Below are 16,123 nucleotides of genomic sequence, written 5' to 3'. Positions count from 1 at the left end.
CATCCTTGCATCCTAGGAATAGGTCTCACTTAATCATGGTATATGATCCTTTTAATGTACTGTTGAATTAGTTTTGCTATTATTTTGCAGAGGATTTTTTTTCATCTATCTTCATTAGGGATATTGGCCTACAATATTCTTGTAGCATCCTTGTCTGGTTTCAGTTTCAGGGTAATGCTGGCTTTGTAAAATGAGTTTGGAAGTGTTCCATTTTCTCAATTTTTTGGAAAAAGTTTGAGAAGGATAGGTATTAAATGTCTTTGAATGTTAGGTAGAATTCACCAGTGAGGTTGTCTGGTTATGGACTTTTGTTTCTGGGAAGATTTTTGATTACTAATCCAATTTTGTTTCTACTACTATTTCTGTTCATGTTTTGTTTCTTCCTGATTCTGTCTTGGAAGATTACATGTTTCTAGCAATTTATCTATTTTTTCTAGGTTGTCCAATTTGTTGGTATACTGTATAATTGTGCATAGTAGTCTTTTATAATCCGTTGTATTTCTGTGGTGTTGTTTTTCACTTTTCTTCTTTTAATTCTGATTTTTTTTATTTGGGCCTTCTCTTATTCTCGGTGAGTCTGGCTAAAGGTTTATCTGTTGTGTTTAATTTTTCAATGAGCCAGCTCTTAGTTTCGTTGATCTATTTGTTGTTGTTGTTGTTGTTGTTGTTGTTTAGTCTTTATTTATTTCCACTCTGATTTTTATTATTTTCCTTCTTTTACTCACTTTGGACTCTGTTTTTCTTTTTCTAGTTCCTTTAGGTGTAAGGTTAGATTGTTGGATATTTTTCTTGTTTCTGGAGGTAGGCCTGTATTGTTATGAATTTCCCTCTTAGAATTCTTTTGCTGTGCTAGGGATTTTGGATCAGGGTGTTTCTATTTTCATTTGTTTCAAGATTTTTCATTTATTACTTCCTTCATTTATTCATTAACCCATTGATTGTTTAGTAGCATGTTGTTTGGACTCCACTTGTTTGAGCTCTTCCACTTCTAATTGATTTCTAGTTTCATATCATTGTGATCAGAGAAGATGCTTGATATGATTTCCGTCACCTTTAATTTTCTGAGACTTGTTTTGTGGCTTAGCATGTGGTCTATCCAGGAAAACGTTTCATGTACACTTGAAAAATAATGTGTATTCTGCTATTTTGCAGTAGAATGTTCTATAAATATCTCTTAAGTCCATCTTATCTAATGTGTCTTTTAAGGTTACTGTTTCTCTGTTTATTTTGTCTGGATAATGGATCCATTGATGTAAGTGTGGTGTTAAAGTCCCCTGCTATTACTGTCTTACTGTCAAACTCTCCCTTTATGTCTGTTAATATTTGCTTTATATATTTAGGTGCTCCTACATTGGGTGTGGAGATGTTCACAAGTGTTATATCCTGGTTTTGGATTGATAACTTTTATCATTATGAATTGCTTTTCTTTGTCTCTTGTTACTGTCTTTGTTTTAAAGTCTATTTAGTCTGATATAAGTATTGTTACCCCAGCTTTCTTTTAAATTTCCATTTGCATGAAATATCTTTTTCCATCCCTTCATTTTCAGTTTTTGTGTGTTTCAGCCTGAAGTGGGTCTCTTGTAGGGAGCATATGCATGGGTTTTGCTTTTTATCCATTTAACCACCCTATGTTTCTTTATTGGAGCATTTATTTAAAGTAATTATAGATAGGTATGTACTTATTGTCATTTTATTAATTGTTTTCTCGTTGTTATCGTAGTTCTTTTTTATTCCTTTCTTCTTCTCTTGCTCTCTCTTTCTGTAAACTGATGACGTGTTTTAGTGATTTGTTTGGGTCCCTTTTCTTTTCTTTTTTTTTCTTTTGTTTTCTTTTTTTTTCTTTTCTTTCTCTTTTTTTTGTGTATACCTTTTATAGTGTTTTGTTTTGTTTTTACCATGAGACTCATATATAACAAACTATCTTTATAGCAGTCTATTTTAAATTGATGGTTGTTTAAGTCTGAACGCATTCTAAAAGCACTACTTTTTTTTTAATTGCGTGATTTGGGGAACAGTGTGTTTCTCGAGGGCCCATCAGCTCCAAGTCATTGTCTTTCAATCTAGTTGTGGAGTGTGCAGCTCAGTTCCAAGTCTAGTCACTGTTTTCAATCTTAGTTGCAGGGGTTGCAGCCCACCATCCCATGCAGGAATTGAATAGGAAACCTTGTTGTTAAGAGCTTGCACTCGAAACAACTGAGCCATCTGGCTGCCCTCTGGCAGCTCAGCGGCAGCTTGTCTTCAATCTAGTTGTGGAGGGCGCAGCTCACTGGCCCATGTGGGAATCGAATTGGCAACCCTGTTGTTCAGAGCTCACGCTTTAACCAGCTGAGCCATCTGGCTGCCCAAAAAAGCACTACATTTTTTAAATCACACCCCTGTTTATACTTTTGACATATCTTACATTTTTTTTGCATGTGTGCATGCATGTGTATGTAACCCTTAATTTGTTACTTTAATTACATACGCTTTCTCTACTTTTGTCCTTTAACCTTCACAGTAGCTTTATAATTGGGTGATCCACTACTCTTACTAAATGTTTGCCTTTATCAGTGAGATTTTTTCTTTCCTACATTCTATTTTTAATTTTCCACTTAAAGAAGTCCTTTTAACATTTCTTGTAGTGCCACTTTAATGGGGATGAACTCCTTTTTAGCTTTTGCTTATTTGGGAAACTTTATCTCTCCTTCAATTCTGAATGATAACCTTGCTGAGTAGAATAATCTTGGTTACAGGTTTTCTCCCTTTTATCATTTTTTATATATTGTGCCATTTCCTTCTGGTCTGCAAAGTTTCTGCTGAAAAATTAGCTGTTAGTTTTATGGGGGAATCTCTCATTTATAATTAGCTGTTTTTCTTATGCTGCTCTTATGATTCTCCCTTTAACTTTTAGCATTTTAATAATGATACATTTTGGTGTGGGTCTCTCTGGGTTTGTTTGTTTGTTTGTTTGTTACTCTGCTTTCTGGACTTGGATGTCTGTTTCCTTCACCAGATTAGGGAAGTTTTTGGGCTTTATTTCTTCAGATAGGTTTTCGGTCCCTTTCTCTCTCTCTCCTCCTTCTGGACCCCTGTGATTTGAATGTTGGTATGCTCGATGTTGTCCCAGAGATACATTAAACTATCTTCATTTAAAAAAATTCTTTTTGCTATTCTGATCGGATGATTTCCATTACCTTGTCTTCCAGCTTGCTGACTTGTTCTGCATCATCTAATCTGCTCTTGATTACCTCTAGTGTATTTTTCATTTAAGTTATTCTATCCTTCAGTTCTGATTGGTTCTCTTTTCTATTTTTTTATCTCTTTGTCAAAGTTCTCACTGAGTTCATCTATTTCTCTCCTGAATTTGTTGAGCATCTTTAAAACCATTGTCTTGAACCCTTTATCAGGTAAATGACTTATCTCAATTTTACTTAGTTTCTCTTCTGGGGTTTTATTCTTATTTTTCTTCTGTACATATTTGTTTATCTCCTCATTTTGGCTGTTCCTCTGTGTTTGTTTCTATAAATTAGGCAAACAGCAAACTTTCCTGGTCTTGAAGGATTGATCTTGTTTAGGAGCTTCCCCTTTGTAGATTGCATGTGTCAGGGCTCTTTGGCAGACCAGGTGGAACTGGAGCTAGAGCAAGCGTAGGCCATAGGGAGACCCGGGGGCAAGCCAATCTGGGTCCTCCTTGTCAGGCTTGAGTGGGCATAAGCCATGTAGAATATCCAGGGCAAGCTTCTGGGGCTTGGAGCTTTAGCTAGAGCAGGTGTGAGCCATGGAGTGTCCTTAGGACAACTCATCCAGCACTGCTGTGACATGCCAGTTGAAGCTGTAGTTAGAGTGGACTCAGAGAGTCTGCAGAGAGTCCCAGTGGCAAGCCACACTGGGGTCTGGAGCGTTAGCTGGGGCAGGCGTAAGCTGCAGGTAGTGCTGGGGACAAGTGGCCCTGGGACTGCCTTGGCAGGCCAGCTGGAGCTATAGTTGGAGCAGGCTCAGGCTGAGGGGAACCATGGGGGCAAGCTCTGCCAGGGCCCAGATCTTTAACTGGAGTGGGTATTGCAGGGAATCCCAGGGGCAAGCCATACTAAAGCTTGGAGCTATAACTGAAGTGGGTTGTGCTATGGGAAATCCTGGGAATAAGCTCGGAGGGGGTGAGAGCTGTAGCTAGAACAGGTGTGAGCCATGGGGAATCCTGGGGGTGAGCTGTGGATCTGGTGTGGGCCTGGGTCCTGGGGCACACTGGGATAGCCTTGGCCATTTGGCTAGAGCACCTGGATTGTGCTCCTGCCTAAGTGATCAAGGTGTGTGTGGTGAGAGGGGGCAGTGCAACAAATGGCAACACCAGAGAGAGTTCCTGCAGTTTTCCCATTTCGCAGGTGCTTTAGGACTAGTAAATGGATTTCCTTCCCATATTGTGCAGCAAAACCACTGTTTTGTCACTATGTCCCAGGGTGGATGACTTCGTGCAGGCTCCTCAGTGATCCCCCCCACACTACAGGTCAGTGTGTTGGGGGTGCATTTCCCACCATACCATGTCTCCATCTCTCCTACTCATTTCTATATGGTTTCTCTCATTTTTTGTGCAGAAGCTGTTCACTCAGCTCTCAGTACTTCTTCAGGGGGTATTGCTCTGTCTATAGGTATAGATTCGATGTTTTCATGGGGGAAGGTTAGTTCAGGGTCTTTCAACCTCACCATTTTGTACCTCTCCTCTTGTTACTATTTAGCACCCTTTCTTTTTTAGCTTAAAGACCCTTTAACATTTCTTATAAGGCTGATTTTGTGATGATGAACCCCCCTTAGCTTTTGCTTGTCTGGAAAACTTTATCTCTGCTTCAAATCTTAATGATAACTTTGCTGAGAAGAGTATTCTTGGAGCGAAGTTTTTTCTTTCAACACTTTGAATATATTGTGTTACTTCCTTTTGACCTGCAGTTTCTGCTAAAATTCTCTCCTTTTTAAAAAAAAAAACACCAAAAAACCAAAAAAACAAAAAAAAACTTTTGACATTTTAATTATAATGTATCTTTGTGTGCGTCTCTTTGTTTTCATCTTATTTGTAACTCTTTTGGGTTCCTGGATCTGGGTGTCTGTTTCTTTCCCTAGGTTAGGGAAGTTTTCAGCCATTATTTCTTCAAATAGACTTTTTTTGCTCTTTTCGCTCTCTCCTCTTTCTGGGGCTCCTATAATTTGAATGTTAGTGTTCTTGATGTGTCCCATAGGTATGTGAGCTATCTTCACTTTTTTTATTCATTCTTTCTTCTTTTTGCTGTTCTGATTAGGTGAGTTTCACTGCCTTGTCTTTGAGTTCACTCATGCTTTCATCTGCCTCATCTAGTCTGCTTTGAACCTCTCTAATGTATTTTTCAGTTCGGTTATTGTATTCTTTAGCTTTATGACTTCAATTTGGTACTTTCTTCTATTTTCTGTTTCTCTGTTGAAGTTCTCGTTGTGTTCAGCCACTGTTCTTCTGAGTTCAGTGAGCATGGTTATGACTATTACTTTGAACTCTTTATCAGGAAAATTACTTATCTCCATTTCATTAAGGTTTTTTCTGAGGTTTTATCTTGTTCTTTCACTTGAAGCATTCTTTGTTTCTTCATTTTGCATGACTTTCTGTATTGTTTCTTATGCATTAAATGCAACAACCACCTCTCCCAGTCTTGAAGGTATGGCCTAGTATATGGAAATGAATCTTGTTGTTCAACCCTTCTTTAGCTCTTGGTTGTCTCTCAAACCTTTGTGATTGTCCGAGCAGCCTGTTGTTAATATTTTTAATAGCAACACCTTCAGTAGTTGAAGGTGTGCCAAGACCTGTCAATGTCCCAAAAAGCAAGACCTCAGTCAGCACCTAGATTCAGGCTGACTGGAGCCAGACCCTCAGGCAGCAGCAAATATATATAGTTCTGTGGGACCACAAGTGTAAGCCTCACTGCCCACTGGAGCCAGGTGGTATGGAGGTGTCCCCTGGACAGCAGTGGCAAAAAACAGGGATCCAGACAAGTATATAAGCTATTTTTGAGAGATACCAATGAGCTGCAGCAAAGTAGAGGGAGAAAGCAAAGATGGCATCCACCGGCCTCTGCTCCCTGAGAGGAGCATTTTAGGCCCCTGGGTGTGTGCCAAACGTGAAACCTGCTCCTCAGGCCAAAGTTCCAAGACAAGCAAATAGGCCTTTTAATACAGATTGAAATGAAGTTCTGATGCAAGGCATCTATCTCTGAGAGTAACTTTCAGCGTGCTTTTCAGCTCTGCACAGCAGAAAGGGCTCAGGTGGACCTGAATCCTGGCTCTGCCACCTGCCAGTTCTGTGCCTTTGTCCAAGTTACCTAAACTCTAAGCCTTGGATTCCCAATCTAGAAAAGGCAGATATCGCCTAACTCAGAGGGCAATAAAAAGATCAGAGGGATCTTTTGTGAATTAGAAATAGAATATGTGAAATTCTTAGACTGTCAATTGTAGGGAAAAAGGGGCATCATCGACACCTAAAATAAAAATGTGAAGGAGAATATAGTTAATAATATTGTGGTAAGTTTGCCCGGTGACAGATAATTTCTAGAATTAGGGGAGGGTGATCACTTGTAAAGTATAAAAATGTCAAATCACTGTATTGTACACCTGAAACTAATATAATACTGAATACCAACCATACTTAAAAACTTGAAAGTTATCTTGTAAAAAGGATTATACGAAGCCCTTACCACAGTGTCTGGTATCTAATAGGTGCTTAAGAAATGCTCATTGCTATTTGTCAGCTACCATTTTCTGTGCCTTAGGAAGTTTGCAAGGATAAAATAAGACCAGTTGATAAACTTTGTAGCAATACCTTGATATAAGAAACGAAAATGTATTCAACTCCATGTTGAAAGGAAACCTGTATAAAAAAGAAAAAGTGGGACTTTTAAGGATATGTGCATACTTCTTTTTGTTTTCTTTTTCTTTCCAGTAGTACAGCCAACTATCAAAGTGCAAACTGATGGGGTCTGTTGCTAGGTATTTCCTCTATTTCTGTAGGTGAACTAATGTTAACCTTCGAGCCCAAATGATGGGCCTTCTCCTGGAACCAACTCCTCCCTCATTTGCCTCTGATATTACTTCCTCTTTATTTCTGTCCATCCCAAATCCTGACCCTGAATCCTAATTTCATCCTTTATTTTGTGCTCCTTGACATATTAGCTTAGCAGGATGGGCTCAGGCCCCTCCCCCACTGACAGATGTCTTCCTAGTCTGAATGTTATTGAAAAAACAGTTCTGTTTCCATGTTCACTAATGTTTATGCCTCTTCAGGGCTCATGATTCACACTATCTACAATTGCTTCACAGAGTCCCATCTTCTGAGCAGCCTCTAACAGAATTCTCAGATTCTTTACTTATTACTTGTGACAAGTCTCTTTCACGTCTAGCTTGACAGTTTTGCAAGAATCAATGAAGAGTAGTTGATTTGGGTTTTACCAGGACCTCATTTTGGAATGCACAAGAATCGGGAATGGAAATTTATTCAATATATAAACTGACTTACTGGGGAAAAGAGTGAAGGTGGGCTCAGAGGGGAGAGAATGATATTTTATTATTACTAAGCATTTGTAGCTTTTCATTTTGATTGTTTGGGTATAAACATGCATCTATCAAAAGGCATGTAAAAATGAACAGTTTTTTATTATTTTCAAAAAGTAGTGAAAAGTTATACAGGACATTATGAAATTCTAATGCCATCATTGACCCAATTTATGCAGGTTATCAGTGTGGAATCATGACCGAAGTCTCTTCTGCAAACAGGCAGGCAAGCAGGAAGAGAGTATTCCCTTGATTACTATAATTGCCACAATAATAACAATAACAACAACAAAAACAACAATAATAGAAACCTTCCTTTAACTGGATAACCCTGCATAAATAGGCAGCACAATTAATCGGAATGTAAACAGTCGGTTTCATAACACCAGTATAGCAAATATAAAACTAGTTGCAACCAGAAGAATTTCTAAGTTATCCCACTATAGTGATTCTTACACTTTGCTTCTTTGCTGTGTGATCCCTACGTATTTTTTCCCATTCATCATCTTCTGTATCCTGGTCAAATGTTTCAGGGTATGCTGGTAATTTGTCTTTGGGACATTCTTCATAGTAACTCCGAACATATTTCCCCACAAACCACCCTTTGTACTCTTCAGGCATTTTGCATTCCAGGCCATTATAGTGAACGTTGTAGTGGTGCTTTAACCAGTAGTAGAGGTAGTGGATACTGTAGTCACATCTCCAGGGGTTATCTCTGAGCCACAGGAGTTTCAAAAAATACAAGTCTTCTAATACTCCATAGTCGAAGTTTTGCAGACTGTTGTTTGATAAATCTAACTCTTCTAAATGTATGAGTCCTAAAAAAGCAGCTAGAAACAGAAAATATTTATTAAACCAATGAGTAATGAGGTTACGTGCAACTGTATGGCGTATTATAAGGACAATAGAAATGAAAAATAAGAGATAATTCTAACCGTTGAAAATAAAGGAAAAAATTTCCCTCCCCTCCTTTTCCTTGGATCACTTCAGAAAACCTCTAAGTACTTTGCCCTCTCTTTGAAATGCATATCCTTTAGAAGACTAGCAAGGCTTTTTGTCAGCTTTATGAGCCAGGAACGTCTTTCTCAAGGAGCTGGGAGCCCTCTCCTTGAAATGTAATCAAGAAAGAGAGCACCCCTGCTTCCCAGTTTCTTTGCGAGGGTAAGAGCCTTGTTCCAGGTTGCAAAACTACTTCTTGTCATAGACGTAGAAAGAAGTTTGTTTTCCTCTTAATAAAGCCAATTGGCTAACACAATGGGTCCCTTCAATTACCAGGTAAAGTTAGGATGAACCATGTGTGACAAATGGTGTGTCAAGTCCTCTAACTTAAGCACTAGTTATCATTTACCCTGAAAACGTGTATGCATTGGGTTGTATCTGCTCGCTTAGGTGTAAGAGTGAGATTTCTTGCTGTCTTTGCAATCTCTTAGCAGATTGCCTGTGATGTACATCATATTCTAGTTTAATGTTTAGTCAGTAAGAAAAGTATTTTCTTTCTCTGCTATCTTTGTGGAGAGGATTTCTGTGTTGGGAGAAGATTTTGGTTTTAATTGTATTTCTCTAATAGTACACATACCTAAGTAAGAAATTCAGAAATATGCTTTTACTCAAAGCTTTCATCCTGATTAAATTGACTAGAACTCAACATTTTATATGAAAAATCAGCTTTAAGTTAGCTTTTTGAAAGATGTATTTTGGGCTCATGTGAGTTTCTTTTATACTCACTGGAAAGATGCCACAAAAGAAAGCATGAATTAGGAAAATATTTCAAACATAAGACATAAGAGCATAAAAAATGAAAAAAAAATGTGTCTGGTGATGATTTGATAGCTCCCTGGGATACCAGTAAACTCTGAAAAATGCCTAGAAAACACTTTTTTTTTCTTGGTTTTAGGGGAGAGAATTATATTCCTATAGAGCCCCAAACCAAAATAGTTTTAACAATTTGAAAATATCTGGTTGTGTATTGGCACATTATGATACTAGCTATTAGCTTTGAATATTTATGTATTTAGTTCTGCTGGAGAGTGGATAATTAAATATCAAACATGTAACACAAAATAAGACAACAAAAGGCTCCCCCCGCCCCTTTAAGAGTAAAGAAATATAAACCGAGGTTATCCCTATTTCAGTTAATGTGGACTGACCAGATACCCTAGAATTTATCGGTCAATCCTAATTTCAAATATGTTGTTTCTATTTCAAACATCTTCTCATTGTTGTTTTCAAATGATAGAGCATACAGTGCCCCTATTTTGCATTTGGAAAACATGCTCTCACACCAATACTATCAAACGTTTTCATATCATTTGTTCTCTGACAAAACCCATAATTCCCCATAAAAAGAATTCTTTCCGGGCGGCCAGATGGCTCAGTTGGTTAGAATGTGAGCTCTGAACAACAGGGTTGCTGGTTCAATTCCCACATGGGCCCAATAAAATTAAAAAAAAAAAAAGATTCTTTCAATTTTGGTGCAAAGCAAATAATTGGGGATACAGAGTGGGGGAGAACAGGAGGCTGGGGAGGAACAAAAGGTGAGCCCTTCTAACGATAGTTCTGAAGATACTGCATTTCCCCCCTATTTGCTGACGTTCTGTGAGCCAGTGATCTCAACAATTTACTTTTCTTAAAACAAGGCAGCTCTTCAGATTGAAAGCATGTGTAAACATTCCTAGATTTTATTTTGAAAGCACTATAGTTGTTACTTAAACCATATGTATCCAGGCACTTTGGAAAAACTAGTTTTCATTTGTTTCTTAAAGGAGGTAAAACCCCTACTAGGGTGTCTCTTTCCCTTTTCTGCAACAATATCTGGCATTTTATGAGACTGTTATTCACACTTTTTAAAGACTGGCGGATCTCACTGCATTTGTGTACCTAGCAGGGTAAGTTGTTAAAGTAAGCCTACTTTGGCAGTGTTTCATCTCAGAGGCCCGGAAATATAGAAGATCTTTTATTTTAAAACTTCTTTAGGTCATTTTGACTTTTTTTAGTGCTGAGATACTTTTTTGTTCCAGAACATATACCAAGAAAAGTGGTTGGCATTTGTAGGCGTTGGATACATAGTTGTTAATGTACAAAATACTTTCCTGGGACTGAATTGAACAAAGGAGAAAAAGAATACTGTTGCTGACAACACAGTGTGTCAGGAAGGAAAACACATGGAGTAAACAAGATTAAAAGGCCCTTAGGCAATCCTCAGGGTGGAAAAGGAATCCTCACAATTATGGGAATTTCATAACTGATGAGGGAAAAATGTCGCTAGAAGTAAAACAAGCCCATTTTGCACTGCTATCTATTTCTCTGCATTGTCTTGTCTTATTTTTCTCTTGTTTTCTTTACATAATGCAGTTCTGTTATAATTAAAACATTGTTGCCCCGTTATTCACTACTTCAGTAAATTTAACTTAGCCCATATAATAACATTTAGTCTCTTTTGGAGGTAACTCTAAAGCTCAGTTGCATGGATACTTTTGATAGTTGGTTGGTAAGCTAAGGTCAGAAGGAAGTTAGACACTTTCTTGTCCAGGGACCTGCCTACGACTGGGCTTGCTTATCTTGTGGTTCATTGGTTCTAATGGAACAAAAGAGAGTCCCCACCTCCAGAGGCTACACCTGGAGCCTGGCTTTGTGGAGACTGACTACCAGTGACTGACGGGCACACTAATGCCGGGATTCCTTCGTTTGTGAGAAGGGTCTTTCTGCAGTATTCTTATTCACTGTGAGATGAAATTTGCTTTCGATCTCACGATTTAAAGATACTCCCAAGTTTACTATGTGTACAGGCTAAGGTATAAGTGTAGCATATTGCTGTTCTCTGGGGAAATGTGTAAAGTATGATTTCTTAATACTTTAGAAAGATGTTATTAATATTAAAATATGCCTTTGTAGCTCTAGAACATTCATTTTCAATTTTCACTCCTACAATGTTAAAATCTTAACGATCTATTAAATGATAATATGTTACTGTTAAGGAAAGCAGAATTGCACTAAAAATGTTTATGACATTAACATTGCATTATTAATGATTATTACGAATCATTTTTATAGACAGGACTTTTCAAATTGAAGTAGCACTGTGAAGGCACATATATTATGTATGTTACAAATCTGATAAATATTGCAGTAATTCTCAGTTCCTGGGGGTTTACTTAACTTACCACTTTCGCTTTTGCCAGAGGCTTTGCTTAGAGAATGGAGAAGAGATTTGAAGGATGGAAAAGAGAACTGATCTGGACCTAGGATTAGATAAAATACAACTGGCTCTGGTTTGAGCACATTTTATCTAAATTATGAAGTTGGTGCGTAGCAGATTGTTTCAAATTTACTTTAAACAAGTTGTTAAAGTCCTATTTTAAACAACTTGGAACTTAATGAATAGCAAAGAAAATGCCAAGTCTGAATTTCCCTTTAAAAATCACCACATATTTAAAGTGTGTGCTAGGCAAGCTGGGCTGGGCGTGACCTGACCTGGGTGAGCTGTCCAAGGTCAGCAAAGTGAAAACAGATGGACCTTTACCAAACAATCCTGTCACTCAAGAGCAAAACCATAGCCCAACCCTGAGACAGAAGGAGATGTATAGCCTGCCAAATGTGGTCTGCTTTTTCTCATGTAAAAGCTGCCTTTTTCTCATGTAAAGATGGGTCCATGACCCACACTCCGTCACACACCTACACCCAGAAAACAACTAATGAAAACTCTATGCAGCTTGCATCGACTGACAGTTCTTTCCGGGATCACAGACATTAACAAAAAAGTTAATTTATGTAACTTGGCAGTTATTCTATAACATTTCCTTGCCATTAAACAATTTAAAGGGAAAAAAATCATGACATGTTTAGCATTTTATTGACCACCAGCCATATTTTTTTATTGTATTTTATAAAACACTCTTATTTGGACCAAATTAAATAACTGTTGCTTACTAATATATATTATTATGTACTTCATAAAGCAACATTTTGGCAAATATTTCTCTGAATACCAAACAAATTCTAATTTAAACATCATGTTTAATTTAAATTCAAACTTTTAATATTTAATTTCTTTAAAACTAAATTGTACTTACTATAAATGCTGCCATAGAAACACCCAGAGAACGTCTGTCACCAGTGTACGGGGCTGTTGTTCTGTGGAACTTACCAGGGTCTATGAATTCAATGCCATTGCTGCTCAGGTTTAATTTCTTTAGCTCATGAACATCTTCAAACTCCTTGGGTCGGAGTTGGTTGATTTTATTGTTTGACAAGTCAAGTTTAACAATATCTGGAGGGATGTTGTTTGGAACTTTCTTCAACTCTGGAAAAATTAACAATATTCAGGTTATCCTGCTGTCCTCTCCCCACCCATTTGCTCTGTCACTCTTACACCTGTGTGATTGAAGAGCCAGCTCTTAAAGATAAAGGGGAAAGGGGTAGCCAAAGAACATTGGTGTGAACAAGCTTTAGTGTATGCTCAATTCCGCCAAAGCCTGGCGAGCGCAGGGCATCACACTTAGAAGAGCATCTTCTTGCTGAGCTGTTCAGAGAAACTCCCTAAAGGCGGCTGCAAGAAATCCAGAGGACCTGAGCAGACAGCACGGTTCCACCGTCAGGGGAGGGGGTGGATTCACTCCTGCCTGTCTGTTAAGAGCCACTTGGGAAGCTTAACAAAAAGAAAGCTAAAATGAAATGAAACAAACCAAATCGTTCTGTGGGTGTCCCCTCCCACCCTCTAGGACTTTGCACTATTAATTATTGCCTCGTGGATGTATCTTCATTTTATCCCTCTCCTCAGGCTCCTTCTGCCAACAAATAAGCTCAGGTCTCTCCACCCGGAAAAACAAACAAAAAGCTCTTGACCTTGGTGACCCTCAAACTATTATCGTATTTCTCCTTTCCTTGGATGTTAAAATTCAAGGAGTCGTCCTGATTGTTGCCTCTGCTTCCTCACCCCCCACTTGCTCCCTGAATCCTTGCCATTTAGTTTATACCCCATCATTCCTTGACCTCCTTGGGTACAGCAGTAACCAGATTCCTCGGGAACAGTAATAGTACCGCTGGCGGCTGTCGTGATTGCTGCTAATAATAGGAAAAGCCTCTGGAAGAGGAGTCCAGGTTATTTTTCGCAGGTTATCAGGAAATCGAGGTTCACCTAATTTACCCTATTTCCCTGAAAATAAGACCTAGCCGGACCATCAGCTCTAATACGTCTTGGGAGCAAAAATTAATATAAGACCCGGTCTTACTTTAATATAATATTTTTGCCCCAAAAGACATATTAGAGTTGATGGTCCGTCTAGGTTTTATTTTCGGGTATAAGAGAAACAGGGTATCTCTTATTATTTATGTTTGTCCTTAAATATTGCTTTTAAAAATATGAAGTGTGTTAATTTTTATTTTAGCACAATAGTTGCCCTTTCCCTTAATCCTTAGCAAACTATTCTGAAGAGTTTTTATTCCATTTTAACTAGGGCAAGTAAGGCCTATGAAGAGAAACAAACCTGTTACCACAAAATAAAACTACAAGAAACAAATAAAATATCCAGATTCACTGACACTTGAGAAATATCATGACCCAAAGGCTTTCTGAACAAATAGAAATTCTTTGAACTCAGTACAGTAAAATAAGCCAATGAAAGGTGCTATCTATTTATCCACAATGCCCCTTTTGGTACACAATAATTGAATTACTGATAATTTCTTCCAAATACCCTCTGTTATCTATGATTTCTAAAACCCATAGTACTTTTTTAAAAAAGATTTTATTGGGGAAGGGGAACAGAACTTTATTGGGGAACAGTGTGTACTTCCAGGACTTTTTTCCAAGTCAAGTTGTTGTCCTTTTCAATCTTACTTGTGGAGGGTGCTGTTCAGCTTCAAGTTGTCCTTTCAGTCTTAGTTGTGGAGGGCACAGCTCAGCTCCAGGTCCAGTTGCTGTTGCTAGTTGCAGGGGGCGCAGCCCACCCTCCCTTGCGGGAGTCCAACCAGCAACCTTGTGGTTGAGAGGACACACTCCAACCAACTGAGCCATCCGGGAGCTCAGGGGCAGCTCAGCTCAAGGTGCCGTGTTCAATCTTAGTTGCAGGGGCTGCTGCCCACCATCCCTTGTGGGACTCGAGGAATTGAACCGGCAACCTTGTGGTTGAGAGCCTACTGGCCCATGTGGGAATTGAACTGGCAGTCTTCGGAGTTAGGAGAACAGAGCTCCAACTGCCTGAGCCACCGGGCTGGCCCACCCATAGTATATTTACTTTCATAAAGACTCAGGGTTATTTTTTCCCTACACCTCAGAATCCATGGTCTTTAATGAGATAGTATTGGTAGTTCTTTTATATCCTTCTTTTATATCCTTTTTTTCTGTTAAATTTGCTTTTTCTTCTTGATGGGATCTTAGTATCTCAGCATCAATGTGCAGGAACTGTTCTAGGTGCTCTAACAAGTATTAAGTGACAAAAACCCTATGAGCTAAGTACCATTATTATGCTCATTTTACAGATGAAGAAACTCAGGCACAACCTGCCAACAGGATTTAATCACAGATGTGCTAGCCCCAGAATTGAGCTTCTAACCACTGTGCTGTGCTGTGTGTTCATGGTACCTTTCTGTTTCATTTATGCTGTTCCACCTGCTTAGAATCCTCAATCTTGGCACATATCACATGGGGGTGGAGGAGCAACTGGGATGAAGTCAATATATTGGGATGGCCGTGAGACCTTTTTGGCTCTGTATTTTATTTTATTTTATTTATTTATTTTTTTAGTTTGCTTTTTTTTAAATTTATTTTTATTTTTTTTTATTTTTTTTAATTTATTTATTAGTTTCAGGTGTACAAGACAAGGTAATACTTAGACGTTCATCATTTATATCCCTCACACTGTGAACCCCCCTCCCCCCATCCACTATCCCTCCGACCTCACACTGAACCATCACATTATATATATAAAATTATAGTTGGCATTCATTAATGTTTAGCTTCTGGTGTACAATGCCATGATCAGGTATCCACAGTATCCCTGAGGTGGTCTCCCAAATAGGACACATGTCCATCGGATACCCAACAAAATCTTTACAACATTATTGAATACCTTCCCCAAATTAATTTTCAAAAAAACCCTGAGGCCATCTTGTGGTTACCAGCTGCTTCCAAATCCCTTCACCTTTCCCCTTATCCCCAACCCCCCCCCCCACACCCATCTAACAACTCTCGGTTTTTCCTTTGTGTCCCCAAAACTGTTTCTGATTAGTTTATTCACATAGTCTTTTCTTTAGATTCCATATATAAGTGAGATCATATGGTACTTGTCTTTCTCTTTCTGACTTATTTCACTTAACATAATGTTCTCTAGATCCATCCATGTTGCTGCAAATGATAAGATTTCTTTCTTCTTTATGGCTGCGTAATACTCCATTGTATAAATGTACCACAGCTTCTTAATCCAGTCATCTACCTATGGGCATTTCGGTTGTTTCCATATCTTGGCTATTGTGTAAAGTGCTGCAATAAACATAGGAGTGCATACAGATTTTTGAATTGGAGTTTTGGATTTCTCCGGTAGATGCCTAGGAGTGGAATTACTGGATCATAGGGTAGTTCCATTTTCAGATT

General features: G+C 38.4%; 2 protein-coding genes across 2 annotated transcripts in view; one reads left to right on the top strand and one right to left on the bottom strand.

Moving 5' to 3' along the window:
* FBXL13 (F-box and leucine rich repeat protein 13) overlaps positions 1–16,123 on the top strand; it is a 201,019-nt gene that overhangs the window by 84,384 nt on the left and 100,512 nt on the right. The gene's annotated exons all lie outside the window — the stretch shown is intronic.
* LRRC17 (leucine rich repeat containing 17) overlaps positions 7,526–16,123 on the bottom strand; it is a 33,847-nt gene continuing 25,249 nt past the window's right edge. The window contains exons 3-4 of the mRNA XM_081079553.1: positions 12,680–12,835; positions 7,526–8,366 (exon numbers count right to left, since the gene is read on the bottom strand). Of these exons, the coding sequence (XP_080935679.1) occupies positions 7,969–8,366; positions 12,680–12,835 (554 nt within the window). The 3' untranslated portion in view covers positions 7,526–7,968. The remainder of the gene's footprint in view (positions 8,367–12,679; positions 12,836–16,123) is intronic.

Source organism: Rhinolophus hipposideros (genome assembly GCF_964194185.1).
Source record: "Rhinolophus hipposideros genome assembly, chromosome: 18".
Classification (NCBI taxonomy): domain Eukaryota; kingdom Metazoa; phylum Chordata; class Mammalia; order Chiroptera; family Rhinolophidae; genus Rhinolophus; species Rhinolophus hipposideros.
This window is presented reverse-complemented; position numbering and strand designations above follow the sequence as displayed.